Source organism: Haliotis asinina, chromosome 11, assembly GCF_037392515.1.
Source record: "Haliotis asinina isolate JCU_RB_2024 chromosome 11, JCU_Hal_asi_v2, whole genome shotgun sequence".
Lineage (NCBI taxonomy): Eukaryota > Metazoa > Mollusca > Gastropoda > Lepetellida > Haliotidae > Haliotis > Haliotis asinina.
The window spans coordinates 41,937,840-41,960,657 of record NC_090290.1 but is presented as its reverse complement, the minus strand read 5'-3'; the positions used below and the strand labels follow the sequence as shown (position 1 = coordinate 41,960,657).

Here is a 22,818-nt window from a genome sequence, read left to right as displayed (position 1 = left end):
GGTTTTTCCCTTGCCTTCCTAGCTTGTTTGCATTCATCGTTGAACCATGGTTTTCTTATGTGTGGAACTGCAGATGACTTTGGTATACACTCATCAGCTATGGAGTTCAATTCATCAAAAAAGCACTTAATAGCATCAGGAACGTCAGTAAAACGTTCAGGTTTAAGTTTTTCAGCACTCAGTGTTTCATATAAAGCCCAGTTAGCCTTTTTAAAATTCCACCTTGATGATGGGGAAACATCAGATGGAGTTACAGATTTTAGTATAGTAGGAAAATGGTCAATTCCACAGAGATCATCGTGGACTGACCATTCAAATTCATTTAGTAGTTCTGAATTTGTGAGTGACAAGTCGAGAGCAGAATAGGTATCTGTACCGGGGTGTAAATATGTGTTGGAACCATCATTATAAATACATAAATCATTATCAGAACAAAAGTCCTCCAACAACTTACCTTTAGTGTTTGTAGTTACACTACCCCAGAGTGGATTATGCCCATTTAAATCTCCCATTATTATACAGGGCTTCAGGAGTTGGTCATATACAGCTTGAAGATCGATTTTGGCAATCGCCGAAGACGGCGAAATATAAAGAGAGCATACAGTAAACGCTACATGTAAAGTAATTCTCACTGCAACAACCTGCATATTAGTAATAAATGGAACAGGGCTTTGAATAACGCTTTGTCTGACTAGAATGGATGATCCACCAGTGGATCTATCACCTGGAGGTGGAAAACAATAATGCATTAAAATAACGAAGGTCAAATGTATCTGTTTGTTTTAAATATGTCTCTTGGAGACATAACGCTGAAGGTGTAAAATCTTGGACTAATAGCTGTAATTCATATAAATTAGTCCTCAATCCTCTGCAGTTCCACTGAAGGCTGAGAACTATTCATCTCTTTGATCTTGCTCGCCCACTACGTTTCGGCGACAAACCTCTTGTTCTCTGAGGGATGCTCTCTGAAACATCAATCTCTTCAAGTGATCCAAACTTGTTATAAAGGTTGATGGGATAATCAGAGCCTTTTGATACTCTACCCGTTTCATTGTTTCGAGAAGAGTCAGTTTTACATCTGGATAACGTAGTTTTTCCTTTCTTAGGTTGTGAACTTTGTGACGAATGATTCTGTGTCCCTGTTCGTTGAATTGGAGTTACAGAAACAGTAGATGATGATACAGGAGTCTGTTTACCTGAAGAAGGCTCAGTAGTAGTTTGTGTGCAGGAATCCGAAATGCAGGATGGTTCAGGATTGATGGAATTCATCCATGTCAGATCTGTTGACAGCCAATGGAAGATGTTACCACAGCTGGTCTTTTAGGTACAGAAGCATATGAACCATTTGGATCGCAGGAAGGTACGAGTTTTCTAGCCTCATTGTAACTAATGTTCTGATTAGTTTTGATTTTATTTATCTGCATCTCTCTTTCCCACATGGGACAATCTTTTGAAGAGGATGAATGTTGACCAGAACAATTGACACATTTCTTAAAGTCGCTATCGCAATCTTCGGTGACGTGTGTTTTCTCACCACTGTGTACACAAGTAATAGTATTTTTGCAAGAATTTACCCCATGGCCAAACTTTTGGCATTTAAAACACCTCATTGGGTTTGGGATATATTGTTCAACTGCAAGGCTGCAATATCCTGCTTTGATAGTTGTTGGTGGAGATGGAGAGATGATAGAAAAAAAATAAGTATTTGTTTGAATTACTTCTGAGTGCTGACGCCGAGTAAAACGTTTCACATATGTTACCCCTTGATCTTTTAATTCACAAACAATGTCAAGCTCAGACATATCATCTAGGAGGTGATCACGGTCCTTCACAATGCCTCTGCTTGAATTAAGTGACCTGTGGACTGACACTGAAACAGGGAGTCCAGCCAAGGTATCAACAGACAGTAAATTGGTGGCTTGCTGTCTTTTGGCACATCCAATTAGAAGTGATCCAGATCTCATACGCTTGATATTCTTAACATCTCCTGCTATACCATACACTCCTTTTGAAATCGCAAATCTATTCCATTTGATTGGTTGCCTGTCCGGAGATTCTAAAATCAGAAATCTTGGCCAGTATACAACTTGATTAAGAGGTAGACAGCCTTCATTAGCATCATGATCATTGTCAAGTTGACGCTTCTTTTTCATTGGGGTTTCCAGAGCCATGTTGAAGTATTATAGATTCATCATCCCAGCTCCCCACCCACCACGGAGTATCATAAAGACAATGCTATATACAAGTGGATCTCCGACTTGCAGCACCAAGGATACTGGGATGATATACTCCAGCAGAAGGATTAAACAAGTAATCAGTCTACCAGATTGGCCCATGAGCCATCGCCTTCTGGCATCTAGGCAAATTTTATCAAGTTAGAAAATTCATGTATCATACAATATATACTCGAAACCAATTATGTCAATATTGTGTACAGTGAAACCAAGCCAAATAGTTATTGAGCAATGAAATTTAGTGCTCAGGGCTCGGCATGACCAGCCGATTGGTTGAACCGGGCCCATCTAGGTGAAGTAAGGGTCCAAGGGGTGTGTTGAGCAAAGGAAACGCAGTTACAGGCTCCCAGTGCCCTCAACCCCCAGACTCCCGTCCTCCACCGACATAGGGCCGCAACCCACGGCGAACAGGCTGGTGGACCAAATATGCCTCCGGATCCACACGGAGGTGTTGGCTCTTAGCATTACCCAGCATCCACCACGAAGGGATGGCTTGCCACGGGTGCCAGACATATTGTAAAATGAGAAGGATATATTATTAACACCAAATTGTACATACTGAGCCTTGTATGAAGAATAACGACACGTCGTTTAGTTTCGAAAACTAAGGCGTGTAATCCTTAAAAACATAAAACAAGAAAACGTTGGCACTCTGGAATTCCGTGATTATAACGAAGAATATCACGGATAATAATGTCTCTAAAATTACACTAAGAACTGAAGTAAAACAATGCTGACTTCCATCGCAATTCAAATACAATACATAAACAGGATTCATTCGACTTTCATAAATCTCATGCAGACATAATATCCGCTCAGTTGAGTGGACAAGCATTTTTACGGTGGTAAGAGAGACCAGACCGCCATTTGTACCTACAGGCGCATTCACAGATAAGTCATCTTCATGTGCAGCCTTGTCGTGCTCTTGCATTGTCTTAGCTGAGATGTAGCGCCTGTTGCACACTGGACATGGTACATGGGCCTTGTTTTGTGCATACTTTCGCATGGACTTTAACGGTGGAGGGACTAATGAAGTTTTTATCACATTTATTACATTTGTGCGTCTTAACAATCAGCGTCTTACCAAGCAAATACCTGTGGAAGAGACTAATTACCCACCGAATTACTACAAAATACAGCGCTGAATGGAGAAAACGCACTAACTATGACCCAGACTTTGCACGATTCAGAATCTAATCATGTTCCGGGACAGTAGGGATCCGAGCCCGAAACCGAGAGTACATAAGGCAATATACTCACCTGCCTTCTGTATGGGTAGCAGTTTTACAACAAACCGAGTCACGATGTAGCCAGTGCAACACCGTGTATACTGACCTACTGAGACACGTGATGTTATCATGTAGCCATCTCAGGCACCATTATGACAACTTTTGGTCTGTAATCACCGACAAATTCCCACGTCAGATCACAGTAACTTTAAGTAGCATTGATGGCGAGTCTCTTCTTCAGCACCCAATCGGACGACCCTGCGATCCAATATCCGACTCTGATTACAGTGAACCTTTCGATGACCTAAGCGCATCATTTGTACTGAAAATCATGACCATCTACCAAAGGGAACTTTCCATTCATAATTACGAACAGTGACAGGCGTTATGCAGATGTCATACACGTATTAACTATAATAGATACATGTATCATATACATATGTGTCACTGTGCTCCGCAATTCCTAGTCAAACCCAATCTTCAATTATTACTACCTCTTTTGAAAACATGTAAATGTCTATCGTCTCTCCAAATCTGTAAATATCTGCGCTGTAATCTCCTAATGGAGGAAATTAAGATGAGGATGCGCTGGTGGTACCACAAGCCCAAGAAACTCTTCAGGGAGATCCCACATGAGCTGCACAGAAACGTTTTTTCCATCAATGCCTTGAATTCGCGAGAGGTAACATAAGGGATATCTCACCATCAAAATTCGAAATTCCGCTTACATCCATCTTCTGTAAAAAGCGTAATGATTTTTAGTAATTAACATTCTTTCTGAAGTCAAGACATCGTACAGAAAACGTTAGGTGTTACTGAAGACATCATACAAAATTATCTTGACATCGTACACACATAGAATTACTTGATGTTTATTTCATCGTAGATTGCGCAACTATTATGTGCACTATCTGGATGAGACTTTGACAGTGCCTTCGGTAACTGTTCTTCGTGCGATATTTAGTCGAAGCGAACATTCAATATTGTAACATTAAGTGTTTTGTGGACAGAGTACATCTAAAATATAAACAGTTACAATATTATTAAAAAAACTAATTAACTGTGTGGTAAAAAACAGTATTATGGGGGCCCCACGTGCAGAAACACCCACCGAAATTGAAGACACCGTACGAGACGTGCGCACAAGACACTTTTTAGGCGCACAGTATGGACACATGATGCTACGGTGTGTGAGTGGTATCCATTAACGTCTTGAAAGCAACCGAATTGTATCTGTTTTACAAGAGTAATCCTTTCTGTTGCCAAACACACAAAAAAACCCAAGTTATACTTAAATCACGTATATATTTACAGTTGCTGATACAGATCAATTTCTTCGAAGTTCCTCATCATTAGATGACAGCTCAAGTATACAAATATTTCTGGTTTTCTGCTTAATCATGTTGCAAATTCCACACACAGATGTGGCTGACAGGGAGATATTAATCACAAGGGATACAAATGAGACGTTCATCCTCATGTGTTCAAGCATAAAACCATGAGAAAGCCAATGTGGCCAAGATGACAACGTTGTAAATTGACCTCATAATGTCTTGATGGACAACCTCAGTATGAAGCAATGTAGGTGGAATTCAGTAGGTGTCGCACTTACTTACATATTTCAGACTTTGATGTGAAACAATAAAGAAATTTCTGCAAAACAGAAACCAAATATTTTTATGTTGCCGACAAATGGCCCTCACAACGACGCCACTGCACTGTGGTGCCAAATCTCACCCTTGATTTGGTTAAATATAATGCTGCTGTATTATGTGAAAGAAAGCCGCATAGCACTCAGATGACAGATATTTTTACCTAGTCGACTTAATCTTAGACAACTTAGAATGATGGTAAAAGGCTGCTGTTTTCAGACTTCCACCCACTTTTCTGGCGGAGAAAGGCAACCGACATACTCTGTACCTTAAATTTGCACAAGAACGGATCTACTTTATATAAATCAATTGTATTCGCAACTTGTGTTAGTTGTGTACTTGATGCCAGCACCTAACCCAAATGACATATTTCATAATAAACAGTTTTGCGATCGCGGCTGAAAGATATCTGCTGCTCGAGAAGCGTCTAAAACAGTGACGCTATATACATGGTGTATTAAATAAAAAAATCAAGTATAATGCAGTATTGCCGATTGTGTGAAAGCATTCGCAGAAAAATACTGAAATGAACACAGAACAATTTATTAGCTAAAATCAGAATGCATGACATCAAGGATGAAACACTTCCTCCCGATAAGCGTTAGAAAATACAACGTGGTCCCGATTAGAGAAAATGTTTCATCGACTGCAAAATATGTAGGATATGGGATAGGATATGGGACATATATATAACTCACATATCCACGCACTAGTGCATGCTCAAGGCGCTGGCATATTTTCTTTGATCACTTGATGTCAATCTTAACAGCACATCGTATTATCAATCTCACCTCTCTGGGGAGTATACAACTCTTGCAGACACCATTCGCCCCGAGTTATTGTGGCTTTTCATCCTAACAAGGTATCCATCAACATCTGGGTGGACTGGTCCCAGTACTTTGTCCAAGTTTAATGCACGTTGCTGTACCCGCAAGTAGGTGTTCACACGTATTCTTGTGGCCACCATCTGGTCATATACCAACCGATTCGTTGGTTCTTTGAAGTGCACATGGTTGTGTACTGCACGCTAGGGTTGTGACAACACTGAAAGAGTCTGCACGCAAAGTTGACTCCAAGGTTTTTACACCCGGTCACAGGTGGGCTCGATCCCGACACATCAACCTCGCTGGATCACTGGACTGGCGCCTTAGCCAGCTCACCCACTGCGAGCAGCTGCAATGTGGGCGTTGCAGCTTCATTCGTAATTCATGTAATGCACAAATATTCTGTCTGTTCATACATATTCACTTCCAGCAATACGCATCTGTGCACCTATAAATACATCGGTTACTCTTGTGAACCTTTCATTTCCAACAAAGATGGAGCACGAGAAATGGGGGTCCCATGTAGACTACATGATGACACTTATTGGCTACTCAATTGGAGTGGGGAGCATGTGGAAATTCCCGTACTTGTGTATGAGGAACGGTGGTGGTAGGTATGAATGTCACCAATCTAGTTAGCTCGCTTGTTAGAATCGTTGTCTCGTGTGCAAGGCATGTTACATGAATATTCGTACATGAACATATTAGATAATACGCCATATGAACCACTTGCTCGTTAAGAGAGCCGTTTTGATGTATAAGACAGTCTGAGAACCCTACATTGTATATGTTAGTGTCAATCTGTGTAACCACTCATTTCGCGTAACGACTCAATGCATCAGTCATTTCTTGAGTGCCCGTGAGCACTAGGCAATACGTGCAATGACTTCGCATTCCACTAGTTACACGAAACAACTAACAATCATAGTCAGGAATTACGTCAAATGACTGAAATGTTGCCAAGACCACAAAACTTCAATGCAAAACATTTATAGACGTTTTGTTAAAATATGTTTCAAGCTGCACATCAAGATAAAGTAGAAATGTTATTGAAATATTAAAATATACTGAGTATGTTGTACTCATGCACCACCGAGTCAAATCAAAAGCTAAATCATAGGTAAACAGATCATATAGTCTTTCATCACACAAATTAATTACATGTCACAGAACTTTGTAAAACACTTACATCTATTGGTCCCAAATCTCCTGGAACCCGCAGGGTTGACATGGCGGTACTGTCTTTGTACTGTCTACGTCAGAGCCTGTAAGTAACCGCTAGAGACATAAATCAAATTGAGTGAAAACTTCCCTTTCTGAATCTCCGCTTTAGCAAAAGTTGCGTACATGCCATTCTCATCACAATCCATGATTATTCCCAGAATATTACGTGGAACACCACATTGCTTATCCACCGGAGGGATAGGTCGAGCTACGTTGTCTCCCAGCTGGGAACTGGCTCTTTCAGCGTGACTCCTCTTGACCATAGGCTGAGCTTGAGCAATCTGAACAGACCTGTTCTCTCACTAAGAATATTTTGTAAACTGGCATTGGCTATATCCGAGCAGGACCCGTTGTTGGTGGATCTCTGGAGTCAGGTGTGGACTGTAAAATTGCTGTTAGCTTTGACATTGTCACCGTCACTGTTCCTCTGATCAACTAGGGCTAGAGGGAGGCGCAAAGTCAAAATGCAGACTAGTATTTGCTGCTGCTTTAAGATCCTGTATATCCTCTGATCCATGGTGAAACACGGCTCCTTTAAATTAGCATTTCATATTCCTTGTAATGCTCTGCTTTGATTTTCATAAGATTCTACCATGATGATGTCACGCAATGATTGTAACGGTATGATTTGTGACAAATGCCAGAAACAATGCTGGTTTAATAAAAGAAACCTTCTTTGACAGGTTTTTGTATACTATACATATCTTCCATTTAATGCCAAATATGTTCTCAAAACGATATGACTGACGTATTGCCGATGTAACGTTAACTCACTCACTTTAATATAGACATTCTCTTATCCAATGAGCACTTGCCATGACATCGAGGATTAAGAAGAAGAAGACGTCATTTCTTGGTAGTCACCTGTGGGAGGCCATGAGGGAACCATATGGTTGCACTTGTAGTAAGGTTTTGATAACCACAAAATGCAGAAACAAAGATTTGCTATAAAACCTACGCAGAAACAATGCTATAAACACACACAGTCAGTCAGCCATAATGTCTAAAAAAAAGGATATGATTTAAAATTTTAGTCCCTATCCTCCCAGACACTTTACGAAATGATTACACAGATTGACTGTAACAGGTACACGTGTGATGTTGCGCACGAGCCCGTTAAACGAGAATCTCAAGCAAACAAATGTCCATATTTACTGCACTTATGAACGAGCGACTTTTTATCCTTGCCAGCACAGATGTTACAAGCATCTAACATATATGCATTAGAAATTGTTTTCACAATTACCGATAGTTCTTTTTCCATAATATCCACTGTGTTCCTTGTATCCCTTGCAACAAGATGCTAGTTGATAAACGCATGGAGAGATTGAGCCTACTGGACTGACTTAAAGTCTCGATGTGCTGCCTACTGTGCTGAAACTGTGCCTACAGTGCTGTGCATGTCAGACGTATGAGTAAATGACTGCATATAGTCCCGGTTTTGAGAAGGGAATTGTACGTGTACATTCTCCTTATGAGTGGTTAATTGTATCATGTAAGTTCAAACATTTTCCGCCCCATTGTAAACACACACTACCTCATACCTGTATAATGTGTGTGAAAAGGTACTTTACCCAAATAAACGTGTATATTAACAAATCTTAAAATCTGCAAATTCAGCATCATCAAAAACATTTGATGCGAAGAAAAAGCCTACACTTTTATATGGAGCTTAACTTTCTGTATGGAAAAAGGTTAAACCAATAATAACAGTTCATTTATGTATTACAGGTGCATTCGGTACTGACTTTGAATTGTGAAAAACACACAAGTTGATATTTCATATGTTCACATTCACCAAAAATTTCTATACCAAACATTCCAGTTCCATACAGGTATGGACTTCTTTACGGTAACAATTTGCAGTGACAAAAGGTATAAGAATACCTCTGAGAACCAGCAAAATATGGCACACACGTCTAAAAACATCAATAAAATGTATTGAGCAGACAAGAGCAAGATTCAAAGATTCACAATAGAGGTTTCTAGTACAATGCAGCTGAGGCAACCCTAAAATAAAGGGTCACAAGTATAATATCAATTTCAGTAGTTAAAAGTTCTACTAAATCTTTCACAGAGTGATCTTGAACGTAGGTCAACTTTGGCGAAGAGGCAGGCAGATGTAGATGGCATGAATGATGACACAACTCTTGGTCTAAGTCCGTGACTGTGTCCCGTCAAAACAACCTGCCTTATATATGCCTAATCACTGATTCTTGCGCATTCCAGCAAGGTATGGAATCTTCGCCATCGGCCTCATTTACCAAGTCAAAACACATACCCAAGGGAGGCAACTCTCAAGCGCTACCTTAACCGCGTGCCACTAAAACACTATTACTGTGTTACGAAATATTATAACAATCACTCACAACTCTAAACATTGTGACCCAATAACAACTATCACTTATGTTACGAGTGTGTATTTTCTGTATATTTTGTTATTTATTAAGTAATGATTATTATTGAGTCATTTAGTGTTTTGAATAATAATCATGATGGATCTCATTTCATTTTAGTAGATGGTCAACGCTTTTAGGATTCTGGTTTTCTGGAATTTATCTGCTCCTAGTTTACTATGTGTTTACTTCCGGGAGACTTATTCGAGGGCATTCTAGAGTGTTGACGATATTCGTAAGAGCCCGAACTTTCGGGAAATGACCGAGTATGTATATAAAAAGGCTGGTTGCTGTGTGGCTGGGGCACACTCATTCATATTTACTGGAATTACATCGCCAACAATCATCAACGCCTGACCTACATCATCCGCTGTCGGACTGATCACTGTGTTTACATTCTGCATAGTTGATTCTCTCCCGCACTAAAACTTTGGTGAGTTAGCTATGTTGTATTTTGTGACCCATTGACTTAGATTTTCTCTCTCTTGAATTGTATTTGTAATCAGCATTGAGAAATTGACTTGTGACTTTGTATACCTTGCTCTCGTTGCATAATAATGCATAATTTGAATGTCTATGACTTGTCTTTGTTCTGTCTTGCTGGTTCTCAAGGGGATTTCTTACATCGTTTGTCATGGTAAATTCTTTACCATAACACTTAATGAACAATAACACAAATTACAGAAAACAAACTCTTGTAACACCATAGTTTCGTATGACATTCAGGTTTTTGTTCTCAAATTAGCAGTTATAATGATAAAATCCACATGGATTCCAATTACTGTATGTACATGTTGAAAACCTACCATTGCAAAAGTAGGGGAGTGCATAATTAAGTGTTTGTGTATATATACATACGATGTCGATAATACACTGTGTGGATGTCCCGTAATTATATGACATACTACACGTGTGGCTTAAAATCGTGTTCATATATGAAACTAAATTATTTCATGACTGCCCACCTCCTCGTGTTGCTTGCCAGACTTGTATTTCTCATTGTTATGTAGGACATCTCCACCGCAACGTGTTATTGGGGTACAAATTGTCTTGCAGGAGCATTCGTGATACCGTTCACCTTATTCATGATCATCGGCGCAGTTCCCTGTGTGTTCCTTGAAATGGCGATCGGTCAGTTCTCACAGAGAGGACCAGTTAAAGTCTGGAACCTTTGTCCACCGTTCAAAGGTACTGTAGATCTCCAATGAGCAGCAGTAATTGATACTCCCGTCACTACATTTTTCTGTGTATATAAACTAAAATACATGTTCGGTTTCCGGAAGCTAAACTGGTTACATCTAAACTACAGATATGTCGATGACACAGTGGTGTCCACCCATAAACAAATAACTTAATTTCTGTTCATGATTTACCCAAATCCTGTATCCTCCTCGCGGATTGGTTTAACTGAAATACTGGAGATGTTTACTGTAACCATGATCCCTAAAAGTGTGACCATGCGCTCCAAATTTAAAGTTGTTTTTTTCTTAAAACATGTAATGTAGAACATGTGATGCCTGCCAAAAATATGTGAAAAGACTGTGTGGTAAAAACATTCCTTCACGTAGAAGACATCTGTAAATGTTATGTCATATAGATAACTTGACGTTCCATCGACCACTTAATACGCATGGAATCTTTCAATAGAAATTCCGTGATAAATATACAACAGGTTTTGTCCTTTATTGCGATTATGAAAACGCTTACCATTTGACATGGAGGCATGGCATTTTGAAAGAGCACCATGATTTTGGTTTGAGGGGTCCTTTTACTTCAAGTTAGATCCCAATTTTTTGAAGACAGACGGTTCAAGCAACGGTGGGTTTATACCCTTTGCGACGATTGCAGCCAGGATCGGCGGGTCACTGAAGGCAATATTTTCTCTGTTTCCTTATTTACTATCAAAATCGACAGTCTTTCAAAGGTACTAATGATTTGATTGATGTGTCCCATTTTTGTGGATGATGTTATTTTCTTATCGTGGGGAAATATGCATGCTATAGAAAGGCAACTCTAATTTAGTTGAAATAAAATTAATTAAAAATAGGATCCAGACTTATATTTATACAACACACCCATTTCAGTGGTAAAGAAACCAATTTCTTAGGCTGAATTTTAATGATCATATGGCATTTCGACCCCTCATTAAATTAGCGCCAGACGGCCCTTGATTTTCCGAAAGTAGCCTCAAAGTGGGGAGGGACAAAAAATCTCCTTCAGCTGTATCGAGCATGTTCAAAAGTGGATTTTTTCTCAATTCTTTATGTTGGAGCGTGTTACAGAAATGTTAGCTCCAATCAAACATCAAAGTCTCAAACTTTGTCTTGGATCATTCTGCACTTCTCCTGTGAGCTCTCTTTAAAACATCGCCGTGGTGAATTATCCACAGGGACTTGTATCGCTTAGAAACGGCGTTCGAAAGACATATAGGTGTATAGACCCTACCATAGTACTATATCAAAGGAAAGGGATGTAACGAAGAAAACACCCCCTCCTCGATCAAAGGTACAGGTCACTGCGTAACATATTTTTTAAGGCCCCGTCGAGGCCAACGGATCAAAAGCCAGGTGATTTCCCTACAAGAAGAGCCATAAATGGTCACAATCGGATCATTACGTAATAAGTTATACGCCACGAATCATCGAAAACAGCTACCTCTGCAAATTCACGCCAAAATCATGGATCACCCAATACGGTGAAAATTCACCTTATAAATTCGTTTACTAATTCCAGCCACGTTGACAGCACCAGCACTGGCTTGGATTCGATAGGATTCCGTGGGTCGGAAAACTTATTGCAACATCTACATGTCCTTTTTTCGACAGTAAGCAAGCATTTTCACCAAAATCGCCGGCAATCCTACTCACTTGTCGGCCATAAGTGACCTTGACATTCAAGAGACCTGAGCAGATCCGCACAAATAGACTCAGGCCATCCGATTGGTGGACAAGGGAGATAACTCATCGAGATAAACAAATCGCACATGGGCGAAGACCGGTCAAGATGACACTCAACGCAACAAGAAGCTTTGAGAATCGCTACTTCAGGCCACAATTTAGCCATTCTTGGTCAGGCTGGTGTAGGGAAGAGCTTTGCCGTGAATAAAATACAATTATCGTTGGAGAGAGATGGAATGATTGTAGCTGTCACTTGCACGACAGTCGTAGCTTGCACTGCCAATGAGGTACGTACTCGAATCGTCGTAGTTTCACTTACGTTATGTGAGACTTTGAGACTTTTTAATTTAATCGTATTTGTGGAGGCGTGATTGGTTTCCTAGTTTTGTAAAATTATCATGCCATTGATGATTGTCAATAACTAAGCAATAACTCGCCGACCACTAAACATTGTCATGACGAACCAACCACAGCACGTGACAGGGGATGAAAACACTGAAGTTCATGTATAGTCTTACCATCACAGAAGCATTTTTCTGTGGAAAGTAAACTTACATCTACTGATTTTTATTGAAGCTAGGCAGATAACATAACACTCATGTCCTAATAAACTTTCAAGTAAAGAAGGGACATGAAGAATGTGTTGGCCAACTTAGGTGTCCCTATGAGGCTATTATCGGGGTGACTTGGAAGTTGATAGGTAAATGATTCCTTTCCAGTTCTGAGTAAAACACACTTAAATCTTTAGATGTCATTGCTGTTATGATGATGTATGACACAAAACAAAGTATATGAAATTTAAAGATATCAATGTTTCTTGTTTGAGTTTTCTCAAGAGAGATCATATAAAGTTTAGATACGTACCTGGTAATCATACACTAGTTCAATATCAGGTGTTCTCTTTTGCACAGAATGCTATGACGCACTTCCTCACCATGTGATCCTGAATGAAGTTGTTCGCCAAAAGGAACCTGAAAAAACTCATCAGTGCTGTCAGAGACACAAGTATGGGGCACTTGACACAACACACCATAGACTTCCTAGAAAGTCATGACAGACCTACTGCAGGCCAAGATGACATTGTGAACACAAATACTGTACCCATTATACCAAATGCTTACATCATAGCAGGACTCATTTCTTCACATCATAATAATGTATGAAGACATCATGCCTTGAGTTGATTTTTATACTCGGGAGCAAGTCATTCTACTATGCTGATGTAGAGTTGGTTTCACAGTATAGATACCAAACATCTGGTATATTCATACATTGCAAATAATTATTATAAGATGCACAAGTGTGCAAAGCCCATAGCTTATCATTTTCAACAAATTGCTTACTTGAATAGTCAATGGATGAGCAGCTAACATTACATGTTCAGTAAACAGAACAAGAAGGGATGTGTTTGAACAAAATTATTGTTATGATCAAACTATATAATATGCTTAAAGCGTGTATCATTTTCATCTTCAAAAGTTTTTTGTATTAACATACCAATGTTTGTCTGTTTTAATAGGTTTTGTTTCTCACATCTGATATGTTATTTTTAGGAGCATTGAAGACTTTCCATAGTGATGAATGGGGAGAGAAAAAATACCTTGACAGACTTCAAGCTCCAAAATGTTTGTGGCTTAAAGATGGATGTCAAGTGATGCTTCTGCGTAACTTGACGGATGATCTTGTGAATGGCAGTATGGGCAGAGTTTGTCAGATTGGTGAAGACTTTGTAGATGTGGATTTAAAGTGAGTGAGTGAGTTAATATTTAACGTCACATCGGCAGTATTGCAGCCATATCGTGACGAGAGTAGTCTTAAAAAGGAATCTGTGTATATGATAAAAACCTGTCGACGACGGACAGTAAAACAACTAGAATATCGCAATAAGAAATAAAACTAGCGTGAGAAGTTAAAATTATTATCCCTATTCAGACACTACAATATAAAAACAGGCTATATAGATCACCAACAACTGAAGGTAGATCACCATACTAGGGGCCACGGGGACTTACAGTGCTTCTGCTACCTGCATGGTCCCTAGCTGGATTTATATCATCCCCTCAGCTGCTGGTGATTGTATGCAAGATTAGCCACAAATTAAAATGACTGAAATACTAAGGAAAAATGGAAGATCAAATTTGACTTAAAATATTTTGGGGCCTACGTATCGTGGATGTAAAGCACAGATCAGCAAGAATAGAGAATCACACATTTGGAGGTAAAGTCCTGACAGTTTCACAATTCAAATTCACTAAAAGGTAGAGTGACAACACAGGTGTTTGGCTGCAGATGAGTCAATCAATGATATCAAATCACATCAGATAGCACATGGTTATCTGTATTTGTACTCAATGAATTGCAAAGCTTACATCATTCTGTTTCAGATAGTTTTATCTTCTTGTGTCAGAGTGATCCATTTGTTCCTAAGGTAAATAGTTCGGCAGCAGTTCTCTGACCATGGCAGTTACTTTTCTTTGACACAAGAGGTTGTCCAAGAATAATACTGTAATTGGTTCTCTGGTACGTGAAATAGTTTGGATTGGTGGCGTTGCCATTTTGTACTCCTCTTTGCTGAAAAAAAAAGTTTTCAATAGGGTCACTATTGACACATGACGGTTTTACCCCACATCCACTATTGTGTGAAAGATAATCTTTGACCATTCTATCAAATCCTTTGATACAGGCAGTGAGGTCTTCCCTGCAGTGTACTGACATCAGTTGTTTGTTCTTCTCTGATGGGATGCCGGTTGTATTCTTTTCCCAGTACCTGAACCACCGCAACACTTGCTGATTGTCGGTCAGTCTCTTGTCACCAATGTGAGTGATGGGCCTAGTGTCCCTGAAGTTAGCAATGAATGAACTTGTCTGCTTCAATAGCTCGATGACTCCATTTAGTTTTTCCCTCTCTGACCCCAAGGCTACTATGTAGTGTAAGAACAGTTCCAGCATGTTCTTATCAAGAACATCCTCAGCAAAATGGTTTCTCATCTTCTGAGCTGTGTCAGGATTCATATGGTCCTCTGTCAGCTTCCGATGGAACTGAATTGGGTTACAATTGTCTCATCTGTAGGCTTCCTGCCAGAAAGACCAGAAAATCTCATATCCTGAAGGTAACACAAGTGTCCGGATCTTGCTGTTTTTGGCTTTTCATTATGTTATTCCGGATTTTCTTGACACAGTGCGAAAAGTCCATGATGAAGTGGAGAGTTTGGTTCATGTTGCTTTCAGATGGAACGGAGAACACTGAATTTTCGCGGTCCACATTCATTCTCATGAACGACGTATTTGCCCCAGCTCAATCCATACAAACAAACAGCACTCCGAAATCCCACATAGCTAGTTCATGAACAGCTCTGTGAAACATACAGTGAATTTCAGGTCCATTGGCTGCAGTGACAGGAAAGTGGGCAAACGGAAAACGAAAACCACTGATGCCCAAAAACATCATCTGAAAACATGTGTTGCTAATACCTGTGTTGTTTTTCCTGTTTGGATGGTTCTTGGATGGTTAGATACTGAATGCCCCTCTACAAATCCCACAAACTCTACCTTTACGTACCATCTGTACATCAGGTTGAATCGACATCTCGTCGGTGAGTATCCCTCCTCATTTTCTTGACTCTGGTAGTTTCAAACGTTTGGCCTCATTGTACATCCAGTGAAATATATCATCTGAGAACCCAGTTGCTTGTTCTACTGAGTTCGTACACAGGAGTAGTAGGGATTCTGAGGGCAAAGACAGCATGCCACTTTCCCTCAAGTCTCTGTAACTCCCCGGGCTCCGAGTCCAAATAGTTAGGCATGTCTGGAGAACTGACTTTGGCCATCTGTTATTTCTGGCATCTTTCTTTGTTGAATTTAGTATTTGACTGGATACAACTGCAATGACAGCATCAGTGGCATTGGGCATAAGCTTCCTTAAGTATTTGTTAGTTGCAGAAATGCTTGCCCCATGATTCACCTTGTTCCAGTGTTTCCTTGTTTCACTGTCTTTTTTATTGGCCTTAGGAATCAATGCAATGTTTCTGCATATTCGACAATACTTTGTTGTTAACATGAACGTTATTATCCTTTTGCAGTTGGGTGACATAATAGATTTCCTGATAAATTGTTCATGTCTATGTGTCCTTTCAACAACATTCTGTTTACCTTTTTGCTTCAGTTTTCCCTTTAGAACTCCCACACATAATTGTATTTTCCGCACTATATCACACACAAGGTTCACATTTTGTGGAGAGCATATGAAAGCATTGTTGATGAAATGAGAGCTTAAATCCACATAGGTAATTGAAACGTGTAATTGCCAGATTTTAGGTTGGAAAAGAATTTCCTTTTGTACAGCATTTCCATTGGCACAATAGTCAGAATCAAATGCAATTCTGACAAATCTAATGGACACATCGCCCTCACATTGTCTAAAATCTGAAGGAATGTTTTTGATAATAATGTCTATATCAAAGTCCTTTTCTTCATCAAGTTTATGTATAGGTTGGTCTTGCAATGAAATGCCTTGATTGATTCTTTTGCTTGTACCAGTTCGAGGCCTTATACATTTCATTGTAGGAAACAATGTCTTATGTAGTCTACAAAATATGTTTGATGAGCATGGTTTGGTGCCTCCCTCCAAACATTCTAAGTCATAATGTTGAAACAGCTTCTCTACTTGAATAGTCTTTTTGCTATCAGCCTGTAAGCTCTGTAGTAACCTGTTGTAAATATGAAAATATATGTTGATTATATCATATGTGAATTATTTTATGAATTTTGATATGGCAATATCAGATGCAAAAAGAATCACAAATGACCACAAACAACTATAAATGTCACTTTCAAGGTTGATGGAACCACAATGCATTTCATATAATGGATTTTGAGCTTTCAGTTTATGATCCAAGTTTGAAGACTGATGTTGCGAAAAGATTGCAGATTTCCCTTACACTGTGTTATGCTTTGACTGTGCATAAGTCTCAAGGAATGACTATTAATAACTGACAGGTGAGAAGAATTAATCATTGAAATTAATAGAATGATTATTATCACTTGTAATAAAATAAACCTGAGAAATGGCTGTTTTCATTTTCTGTTTATATTATTACTCTTCACCACTGACAGGGGCAGAGTAGGGGGTATATTGTTATACTCTTACTTATGAAGTAGTGGGGGTATTTAGCGTTCTGTGGTTTGCATTGCCTATCTCAAGCAGTTTCTATCAGAAAGTTTCAGTAAACTAAAGGTACATGCACTGGATAACTTGGGTTTGCCCTTTGAATAATGTTTCTTGTTTGTGCTACTTTGATGGGGGAAGACTGTAAGGATATTAAATACAAGTGATGGATCTATATTTTTTTGTGTCCTTTATATGCTCTATCAAAAAGGGTTTTAAAGGTCGGAGGGTTCTTGTGGATATTTGACAAACCAGAATACAAATGTTTTCCTTGCCTGTTTACAGGTTGCAGATTGATTGTGAAGGGATTTTTCGAGCAGGACAGTTTGGTGTTGCCATTGGTCGAGCAAGTCCATCGAGGGGCTTAGACTTATTAATTTTGACCAGCGTGTTGTCATCCCCCAAGAGGAAATACTATTCTAATTCTATGAGAGGGACACACATCCACTTCTTGATGACAAAGAATGTTGTCAACATGAAAGGTAAATAGTCATTTTTGGCAAGCATGGGCCTATTCTACTAACATTTTGACATCATGTTTGTAGCGGTATTTACTCTTGAGTAATATTGCAGTACAAGTATCCTCATACAAATATTACATTGTTTTATCTTCCTCTGACTTTAACACTTGTTTTGTTTGATTTCAGCACCAGTGAGGCAGATGAAATGACTCCGATTGCTGATGGGCTGACAACTGCATTTGACCCATCTGATGATATAGATCTCAGTGAGGCCTACGATGAGATTGTTGACGCGGATGAAGAAGACATGGATGATGAAAATCAACAGAGTTATGGAGTGGAGGAATCCATGTTGGTCCTGCAAACCTCTTTACACATTAACTGATTTGCAGAAGAATGTGTGCTCTAAAACTGAAGAAGCCACAAGCAAGAAAGATGTCGTGGACAGGTTTTGTGCTCAAACAAACCATGCCATTTAGAAAATGTATGCACAAACAGTTTGTATAACATGAACAACAGAAAATATAGCAAAGTTTTACAAACTGTCAATGTAGGCTTATTTGTGTTATAATTCTGTTATGGCTCTTGTTATTATGAAATATGTATATGCACATCGTTCTTCTTTATGTTGGATACATGGACAATATTTTGTGAAAGAGATTGTTAAATGGCATTGATTTACCCACGTTAGAAGTGCTGTGCACATTTTTGGTCATTATTCTTCAAAGAATATAGTTGATGTTTCATACACATCTACTATTTAAACAATAAAACTTTATTTAATTGAAATACCTTTGTTTGTCATTTTGTAATTTTTACACTAATTTGGGAAAAGACCTGTGTATTGAAGTATATTGTAATTTGTCATTTGTGAACCAGATAGCTCCTACTTACACTTGACAAATGTTTTCACAGGAACTTGTCCACGAATCATCAGCAAACATATTTCAGAAGTTGTTAAGTAAATAAAACTAGCCTTGAAAGTTCCAAACAGTGAACTAAACTAATGTTAAGTATATATATATATAAATATGTTACAATCAATAACAATTTTCGTTTTAGATATGTGAAAAAAAACCCAGATTATTTGTAAATTACTTGTTTGATTAAAATTTATTTGTTTATAATAACTTTAAGTTTGACATTCCATATGTATAACTTTTCTAGAAACGACGTGAATAGTTGGTCTGCAGCATAAAATATATAAAAATGCTTCTGATATTGATTTATGAGTGGGAAATTATGTTTATAACTATTTCACCTCAAAAATATTCTTACCAATTTACTGTGCCGTACATTATTCAAACTGTAAGAAATATTGCCAAGTTCATATTTCGCGTTCATAAGCAAACAGAAAAGAAAACCCACTATATATATTATTTTCCACCAAACGGATGGCCTGAGTCTGTTTCTGCGGATCTGCTCAGGTCACTTGAATGTCAAAGTCACATATGGCCAAGTGAGTAGGATTGCCGGCGATTTTGGTGAAAATGTTTGCTTACTGTCGAGAAACTGACGTAGATGCTGCAATAAGTTTTCCGACCCACGGAATTCCGCAGCCGATCGAATCCAGCCCAAGGCTGGTGCTGTCAACGTGGCTGGAATTAATAAACGAATTTAAAAGGTGAGTTTTCGCCGAATTGGGTGATCCATGATTTGGGCGTGAAATTGCAGAGCTAGCTGTTTTCGATGATTACATAATGATCCGATTGTGACCATTTATGGCTCTTCTTGTAGGGACATCATCTGGCTTTCGACCCGTTGGAATCGACGGGGCCGTAAAACTATTTTACGCGGTGACCTATACCTTTGATCGGGGAGGGGATGGTATCTTTGTTACATCCCTTTCCTTTGATATAGTACTAGGGTAGGGTCTATACACCTATATGCCTTTCGAACACCGTTTCTAAGCGATACAAGTCCCTGTGGCATTATCCTTATGGGTTTTGTGAGTATTGATTAAGACAAGAGAAGTATTATATTGAGAATAAAAAAAACCCATTATACTACTAATCTGTAAACAAAATCATCAGTTGCGGCACAATATACTGGCTATATCTGCATGTAATTCTGATCCTAGTACCGTCCTTCATTTGTATCAGCTCAAGACTATCCTTGTATTTATATAAGGTCCATCAAATTTGTGACAGCAGTAATAAGTAATCTGTATAATTATTTCATGGTTTTATAATGAAGTGTGTACAGTGCGCAGAATGTAAATGTATTTTGGGCCAGTGGATTTAATACTGAACAAATATCTCTCTGTCTGTCTGTCTGTCCGAAGTATCTTTGCAATAGTCCACACAATTTACACAGCTCTCACTAAAATAATTCCTTTCCTCCCGGCTCCTGGCAATGTGCAAGAAAATATATCGTATTCCCGTTTGTAATTTTTCTCCTATTTGACAAACAGTGAGGTCAAAGATTGACCAAACACTGACAAAATTTTAATAATCAGAAGGTTTTACAATATAAACAAGAATGTGATAAATCAAAGAGTAAATATAATACTTACATGTGGATCTAAGGATGGTCGCGCTGGTGGTTATGTTACTGTCATTGGGCCCAGAGCAATCTCTTGATCACCGCACTGGTATCGTCAGCCAACAATCAACATCCCAAATATAGACAGTGTATGTTTTTTCGGACTCCGTCTCGTGGATTCAGGCTATTTGGTTTATCCTGTAAACATCCTCATTCATGACTGAACTGGATAATGATCTTGATACTGGCCAGTGCGACATTGTCCTCTTAGGCTACCCAACCATGTTCGAATCTCTGAGAACACAATGGCTGTGACACCACGTCGTATCCGATATCCCTATTACATCCGGACAGGTTTTATAATGTGCCATTATTTAATATCTGTTTTTGTAATTAATCGTTCTCGTCACGATATGGCCAAAATATTGCCTATGTGACGATACAATGTAACTCATTATTACATCCGTGATCTGAAACAGATGGAGTGGAACATCCAAGTACGCGTGAATAAACGGGTGACAGGTTGGTCAGTCAAGATGTTAGGTGGTCATTTATGCTCCATTTGCCGATGTTGCAGTAGTATTGAGGTAAAGGTAAAGGTAAAGAGGAGACTGGATTGATAGTTCAGTGTGAAAACAAATAAGGGCCTTTTTCATAATTTAATTATCATTTCAAAATTAGTTTCAAAGGAAATTGCGTGAACATCCATAAATGTTGATGTATATATGCCTCTTATTTATTAGAAGTGATTATAGATAACTTGTAGTAAAGTAGCATAATTGTCCATAAGAAGGTATTTGAGTTCCACACGTTTCGATGAAATTTTAGACACACGAGACATGGTATATATATATATATAAATTTAATGTTTGGCTAATCTCACTCACTATCGTTCTCTTACTATTTAATGTATAGCGAGATTTGTGTACACTGCAAACAAGTGAAGGGTTGGTCTAAATCCAGTACAGGAATACAGGAAATAAATGTACGGTAAACCCCCATGGTCTCTAGTATGGTAATCTACTTTCAGTTGTTTGCGACATGGAGCTTCTATTTATATTGTATTGTCTTCATAGATAAAACTTTGCATGCTAGATTTGGACACCATCAGTGATACTCTTGTCATTTTTTCAGCCTTACATTGACAGATTATTAATGACAAGTTTTATTTATTGAGCATGCAAAACATTTCTCGTCACTATATAGCTGAAATATTGCCGAGGTGACGTTAAATTTTAACACTCTCTACAAATAACCTAGTGCATCTACCACGGCCTAAGTTGAATTTCCACATTGTGACTTGTTCCTAGTATTCGATAACTCAAGTGGCATTTTTGTTTGCATCAGAAGGCATGACGCAATGAAAAAGCAACAAATTTACGATGTAACAACTTTAGCTTTCGAATCCAAAACATGGCAACATAATTGGTGATTACACAATGTCATTTACAAAGTGGTGAAATGTAACAACATATGTTATAGTTAAGATTATATGTTCTTGGTAAAGTACAGAAACTACTATTTTTGTTGGGTGGAGTCCACTCTGGGATTCGGACCCATACCCTCAGAGTCAGGCACGTAATCGTAAACACACAAAGTATGTCAAGACTTGGTGATTATCACACACCTATATTGGATATTAGTTCATATTGAATGAAACTGCATATAATACACTATTACTTCTGTAAACTGAAAGCGACAGTGACTCTAGTGAAAACGAAAAGGTGTATTTCTGTTATAAAGGGAGAAATAGGTAAGGAAGTTAGTATAGATATACGTACTTTGACATACATTTTAGCAACTGAGTGGTCGGAAGTGTTTGTTTGTTTTACAATCCAAGCAGGAAAACAAAGGATACATTGCCGTGAGTTAATTTAACTTGATACAAATAAATTGCACTTGCACTTCCTTATTTCAATAGTTTTTTGTACAGAAATCATTCTTGAATGATGTGTATGACGTGAGAAATTCATGTGTATGAGTTTTTATTTTTAAACAAAAAGAGGACTAGGAACAAACTAACAACGATGTGAAGCAAAATGTTTGTCCAAATTAGTCTACAGTGATTTATCGACCTTCTGGAAGGTGGTTAATGGAAGTATGACACCCCATACGTATATGGGCCTCTGCGTTGTGGATCCCATGCATTATTTTGGCGCGTTCATGAGATGTCTATCTTTGAAAAAGCTTGCTAATGCATATGCTTCCTACCTAAATAAAAAGTTTACGTTCAGCTGCTTTTTCAACAGTATA

The 22,818-nt window shown here is 38.6% G+C and overlaps 1 protein-coding gene across 1 annotated transcript in view; it reads left to right on the top strand.

The window, feature by feature from the left end:
• Positions 1 to 6,434: 6,434 nt before the first annotated feature.
• The window catches only part of LOC137256263 (sodium- and chloride-dependent glycine transporter 1-like), a 40,888-nt gene continuing 24,504 nt past the window's right edge, over positions 6,435 to 22,818 (top strand). Inside the window, exons 1-2 of the mRNA XM_067793993.1 lie at positions 6,435 to 6,549; positions 10,616 to 10,747. Coding sequence (XP_067650094.1) covers positions 6,435 to 6,549; positions 10,616 to 10,747 — 247 coding nt within the window. The remainder of the gene's footprint in view (positions 6,550 to 10,615; positions 10,748 to 22,818) is intronic.